The sequence below is a fragment of the Podarcis muralis genome, chromosome 12, assembly GCF_964188315.1.
Source record: "Podarcis muralis chromosome 12, rPodMur119.hap1.1, whole genome shotgun sequence".
Classification (NCBI taxonomy): domain Eukaryota; kingdom Metazoa; phylum Chordata; class Lepidosauria; order Squamata; family Lacertidae; genus Podarcis; species Podarcis muralis.
Genome location: NC_135666.1, coordinates 7,536,605 through 7,543,069, shown reverse-complemented (window position 1 = coordinate 7,543,069; position 6,465 = coordinate 7,536,605). Strand labels below are relative to the sequence as shown.

Sequence of the window (6,465 nt, the reverse complement as noted above, 5' to 3'; positions counted from 1 at the left end):
GCGGCGGTTGGAATCCCCGCAATGGGGTGAGCTCCCATTGTTCGGTCCCAGCTCCTGCCAACCTAGTAGTTTGAAAGCACGTCAAAGTGCAAGTAGATAAATAGGTACCACTCCGGTGGGAAGGTAAACGGCGTTTCCGTGTGCTGCTCTGGTTTCGCCCAAAGTGGCTTAGTCATGCTGGCCACATGATCCAGAAAAACTGTCTGTGGAGAAACGTTGGCTCCCTTGCCCAGCAAAGTGAGATGAGCGCTGCAACCCCAGAGTTGTTCGCGACTGGACTTAACTGTCAGGGGTCCTTTACCTTTACCTTTTAAGTCAAAACCATGCCTTTGAATTGGGCCTGGAAACTAATAATAATAATAATAATAATAATAATAATAATAATAATAATAATAATTTATTATTTATACCCCGCCCATCTGGCTGGGTTTCCCCAGCCTCTGTGCGGCTTTTTAGATGGCCTTTTAATAGGCTTCGTTGGCAGCCAGTGCAGTTGGGTAAAGTGACTGCTTCATAAGAACATGAAGGAACATGTGATAGGAAAGCAATTAACATCTCTTCAAGTAGGAACAAGTAAAATCTCAATCACACTAGCTTGATTTACATTGTTATACGCCAGCCACAGAAGTGCAAGGATCATGGGGTCTGTGCTTCCTGTTGGACAATAAGGCACAGTGGAGTCAGTGGTGTCTTTATGATATATGGTTTATTTACACATTAATACAATCTGAGCTTGGATTGGGGGTGGGGTGGGAGAATACCAGCATTACACACAGTAGAGGGTCTCTTGCTCTTTCCATAGGTGCAGCAGGCTTGCTGCTAACCCAGCAAAACTATCTCCAAACCTGAATTCCTAAACCCTTCTTGTCTGGCCCCTCTCCACAGCTGGTACCTCTTAATGGCTTCCTTGATGGGCTAATAATGGCTAGCCATCATCGGCCTTCTGTTCCTCCAATGACCTCAGCTACTTCTGCCAAGCTGACCTGTTGTTGTTGTTGTTTAGTCGTTTAGTCGTGTCCGACTCTTCGTGACCCCATGGACCAGAGCACGTCAGGCACCTCTGTCCTCCACTGCCTCCCGCAGTTTGGTCAAACTCATGTTGGTATCTTCGAGAACAGTGTCCAACCATCTCATCCTCTGTCGTCCCCTTCTCCTTGTGCCCTCCATCTTTCCCAACATCAGGGTCTTTTCCAGGGAGTCTTCTCTTCTCATGAGGGGGGCAAAGTCTTGGAGCCTCAGCTTCAGGATCTGTCCTTCCAGTGAGCACTCAGGGCTGATTTCCTTCAGAATGGAGAGGTTTGATCTTCTTGCAGTCCATGGGACTCTCAAGAGTCTCCTCCAGCACCAGAATTCAAAAGCACCAATTCTTCGGCGATCAGCCTTCTTGATGGTCCAGCTCTCATCTTTTGCTGATGAGTCAAGCTGACCTGACTCATCAGCAAAAGCTGAATCAAGGGCTTTCTGTGTTTGGCATAGTTTAGTCAAACCTCAATTAATTCTAACTTTTGCTAAACCTAAGAAATACGAGGAGGATCTGGCACTGAGGAACCCATAACAATGTACTACGGAACATAATTGCCGTGCTCCTGGGCTAATACTGAAAGTGAATCACAGGCTGAGTGGTTCTGTACCACAGCTGCTGACCCAGGGAGCTGGTAACCATATAATTCGGTTAACACAATCTTACTCTCCTAGCTAGCAAGCTGTCGCAACATACTTCCAGTAATAATTTCCACTTCACGTGCTTCAGTGGTTTTTCAGCTTGTGAACAAGCAGAACATAAATCGGAGAGAATAATGCAATGCCGTAATTATGCAAAATTGAGGAGAGCTTGCCAATTCAAATGAGCTGAGGCAGTTTTACGCAGGACAGCCAAACAGGTGCATTATAAGTAGAGCTGAGGATTCGTTTTTTGGGTTGGCTGAGCGGCTCGGCTTCTGAACACCCGTCATGGATTCCTGGGAGACTGCGCTTTGTGTTTTCTTTGCATCCTTCCTTGCAACTCTATTTGGTGGGCTCTATGCAGTAGGAGCATTTCGCAAAAGGAAACCTAAGGAACCTCCTCTGGACAAAGGCTTCATTCCATGGCTAGGACATGGGATTCATTTCAAGAAGAAGCCTGTAGAATTTTTGGAATGCATGCAGAAGAAACACGGAGATATTTTCACGGTTCTGGTTGGGGGCAATTACTTACATTTTGTGCTGGACCCTTGCACTTACCGGGACATAATAAAGAAGTCCAAAGACAAGCTGGATTTTGATACGTTTGGACTGAAAATAGTTTTTAACGCTTTTAGGTTCCACGCATCCGAATCTCATCACAAAATTGTGCAGCAAAATAGCAAGAAGTATCTGAGAGGCAAGAGTCTAGTTGCCCTGAACCAGGTGATGATGGAGAAGTTGAAGACCGTGATGCTTCATAGCTGGGATTCAGGTGAGAATAAGAGGCAATGGCAGCAGGATGGGGTTTTGCACTTTAGCTACAATACAATATTCCAGGCTGCTTTTCTGGCTTTGTTTGGAACTGACCCAGACAAAGTTGTTGAGAGCGAAAGAAACGCTAAGGAGAATAAACTAACACAACGTGGAGATTTTTTGGGGAATTTTCAGAAATTTGATCACTTGTTTCCCCAAATGGTTTTTGGTATTCTGGACCCTCAGGGTAAAATGGAGACAGAAAGATTGAGGAAATTCTTATGGGACATACTGTCGGTAGAAAAGATCTATCAGAAGGATAACATCAGCAATTGGATAGTTGAGCAAGATCAGCAAATGGCTGAGATTGGGATGACCGAAAAGATGAGGACACAATTTATGTTTCTCCTCCTCTGGGCATCTCAAGCCAACACTGGTCCAGCTGCCTTCTGGGTTCTTGTGCATCTCCTGAAGTATCCAGAAGCAAAGAAAGCAGTGTGGGAAGAAGTAGACCGAGTACTGAGAGAGACTGGTCAGGAAGTGAATCCAGGAAGCCCCATCATCGATGTGTCCCTGGAAACAATAAAGACTCCTCTTCTGGACAGTACAATAGAAGAAACTCTGCGCTTGAAAGCGAATCCCTTCCTGTTCAGAAGTGTGATGCAGGATACAGATCTTAAAATGTCTGATGGGAGGGAATACGTCCTTCGTAAAGGAGACCATCTACTTCTTTTCCCTTTCCTTGGACTGCATATGGACCCAGAAATCCACCCTGATCCTCACAGATTCAAATACGACAGGTTCTTGAACCCAGATGGCACCAAAAGAGAGTTCTATAAGAACGGAAAAAAGCTCAAACAATACACTATGCCTTTTGGCGGAGGGCCGTCTATTTGCCCTGGGCGATTCTTTGCTGTTAGTGAATTGAAGATGTTTGTGATCCTGATGCTCACCTGTTTTGACATGGAACTGGTTAACTCAGAAGAGGAAATCCCACCAGTAGATGGAAGCCGCTGTGGGTTTGGAATTGTGCATCCTTCTCGAGATATTCAGTTTAGGTATCGATTGCGCTCCTAAACTTAAACCGGACTTTTATACATTGGCTTGCAACAATTAGCTGTTGTATACCCCAAACTGAAAACTAAACTGGTTAATCTTCCAAAAGTCCTTTCGCTAGGGATTAGTATAATTACAGAGAGCGTCTGTGTTATTTAATATTGGCAAAGGACAAAATGTACATTGGCATCTCTAGCTAATTAAGTAGGATAAGCTTTCACAGGTTACAACCTCTTTCATCAGATAAAGTGAAGTTGGGTGGCGTGCGGCCTCTAGAATAGGGAGAGAAAGAATAATGAAGTTCTTGTTGGCTCACAGTCAACTATCCCTGACCAATTCATGAATTCCTGGGAGTCCGTCAGCCAGGCCCATGGAGGGTGGTAGGCCGCCGGGTACACTTGCCCAGGAATCGGCTTTTTTTGTTTGAATTTTTAACTTTATTCTAACAAGACTTCTGCCCCGGGTCACAGAGAAGCTTTGCATGGGCCTGCTGCCTGCTGTGAAAGTAGGGGTGTAAGGCCAATTTATAGATTCATGGCAGAGGCGTGATTTAAAGCTGGGGAAAGGTGACTTCCTGATTTCTAGTTTAGTTTCTTAGTCTCTCCCTCAGGGATAGCCAGTGTAGTATTCTCTAAACTGCAACACCCCTTAACCTCTTACCATTGGCCATGCTGGCTGGGGCTGATGGAAGTTGTAGTCCACAACAGCTCGACAAAACACTACCCGATACCAGCACTTTAAATGTTTCAAACTCTAATGTACACTATTTTAAGACACCTAAGCTACATGATTTTGCCTTACAACAGCCAGCCTGTGGGGCTCCAGATCTTGCTGGACTGCCCCTCCCATGAGCCCCAGCTAGCATGGTGAGTGGTTAGGGATGATGGGAGTCCTACAACATCAAGAGGGATCCAGATTCCTTACCGCTGCTTTACAACATAGTCTTGCACACCTGTGATTGCTAAGCCTCTAAGGCAGTGGTGGCCAAACTTGGTCCTCCAGCTGTTTTGGGACTACAATGCCCATCATCCCTATCTAACAGGAGCAGTGGTCAGGGATGATGGGAATTGTAGTCCCAAAACAGCTGGCGGGCCGAGTTTGCCCATCACTGCTCTAAGACAACATCTTTTGCCCAACAATGCTCTCACCTTATTAGCAATTACCACTGTCTGTTGCCTTGGGAAGTAGTGCTTAGGTATAAAGCACCTGTCTTGTGCATATTCCTAACTGCTATGGGAGAGCACAAGAGTTTGTGACATCTTGTGTTTGATTAGTACAGCGTACACTGGAAGAATAGGTGAGGGAGTTGACGAAGCCAGAAACTGGGCTTCTCTAAGCCCGTTACTATGAGGAGAGAAACTGAACTAAATTGTATAAGAACAGGCTTAAAGATATTTATGCAAACTTATTTTCCTGCATTTATGGAGTGTTTAGATCTTGTGAGATTTACTGGAGCCAAACAGAAGCATCGATAGAACTGGGTGTTTACTGTGGAATGGCTGTGCTTTTTTCACACACTTTCTTATGAGACATTGGCAAAACACTGTGAATATAGCATTCCTTACATGAATCATGATTGCCCTGTTCAGTTTCTGTTTGCTATTTTTAAAGCTCTGAAAATTCAACTTTTTAATATATATATAAAAAAATTCGCTGTGCAATTTTTCTAGTTTTGCTGTTTTTCTTTTAGTCTCTTCACTGCTTTGGGTACTGGGTTATTTCCCTTCAGTATCTTCCCCTATCTTTTAGTTACATGCTTTTAAAACTGTGTTATGAATTTATATAGTTCAAAAGGCAAGCTTGCTTCATACGTTGTGATGTTTAATCTATTTTGCATTGTGCTATTTAATCAGCAGCTGAATAACTTATCCGGTGGTACATGGTCCTCTTTTCTCACTTTCAGCTAAACTGTTGTAGCCACTTTAGCTACAACCTGTGTATACTTAGGTCTGTGTATACTTAAGTATACACAGTATACTTAAGTAGCCAAACCCAGAAAGAGATTCAGTGTCATAACTGCTGAGAACGCAGGTGGCGCTGTAGTCTAAACCACTGAGCCTCTTGGGCTTGCCAATCAAAAAGTCGGTAGTTTGAATGCATGCGGCGGTGGTGAGCTTCCATTGCTCTGTTCCAGTTTCTGCCAACCTAGCAGTTCAAAAGCACGCCAGTGCAAGTAGATAAAGAGCTACTGCTGCAGCAGGGAGTTAAATGCGCTCTGGTTTCCGTCCCGGTGTCCCGTTGTGCCAGAAGCGGTTTAGTCATGCTGGCCACATGACCTGGAAAGCTGTCCGTGGACCAATGCTGGCTACCTCGGCCTGAAAAGCAAGATGAGCGCCGTACCCCATAGTCGCCTTTGACTGGACTTATCCATCCAGGGGTCCTTTACCTTTAAAGGTAAAGGTACCCCTGCCCGTACAGGCCAGTCATGTCCGACTCTAGGGTTGCGTGCCCATCTCGCTCAAGAGGCCAGGGGCCGGCGCCATCCGAGGACACTTCCAGGTCATGTGGCCAGCGTGACGAAGCTGCGCTGGCGAGCCAGCACCAGCGCCACACACGGAAACACCGTTTACCTTCCCGCTATAAAGCGGTACCTATTTATCTACTTGCACTTAGGGGGGCTTTCGAACTGCTAGGTGGGCAGGAGCTGGGACCGAATGATGGGAGCTCACCCGGCTGCGGGGATTCGAACCGCCAACCTTACGATCAGCAAGTCCTAGGCACTGAGGTTTTACCCACAGTGCCACCCGCGTCCCCCTTTACCTTTACCTTTACTTAAATGCTGAGGAATTAGTTAAAAATAGGACAATTAGAGCAATTTATATAGCCACCAACTGTAAAGGAGATGAATTTATTTGACCCTATCTACATCAAGCTATATTCTATCTTTATCACCAAACTCCGAATATAATTGCACACTGTATTAATTCACATTATTTTTTAATATATTAGTGGCCATGTGATAATTTTAGCTTATAAATTTTATTGTTTAATGTC

General features: G+C 45.0%; 1 protein-coding gene across 1 annotated transcript; it reads left to right on the top strand.

Annotated features, from left to right (window-relative positions):
- The first annotated feature begins 1,126 nt into the window (after positions 1–1,126).
- LOC114607705 (7-alpha-hydroxycholest-4-en-3-one 12-alpha-hydroxylase-like) lies at positions 1,127–4,339 on the top strand. Its single transcript, XM_028751129.2, has one exon. The coding sequence runs from the start codon at positions 1,951–1,953 to the stop codon at positions 3,490–3,492; it is 1,542 nt and encodes a 513-aa protein (XP_028606962.2). The 5' UTR covers positions 1,127–1,950; the 3' UTR covers positions 3,493–4,339.
- The last annotated feature ends 2,126 nt before the right edge of the window (positions 4,340–6,465 follow it).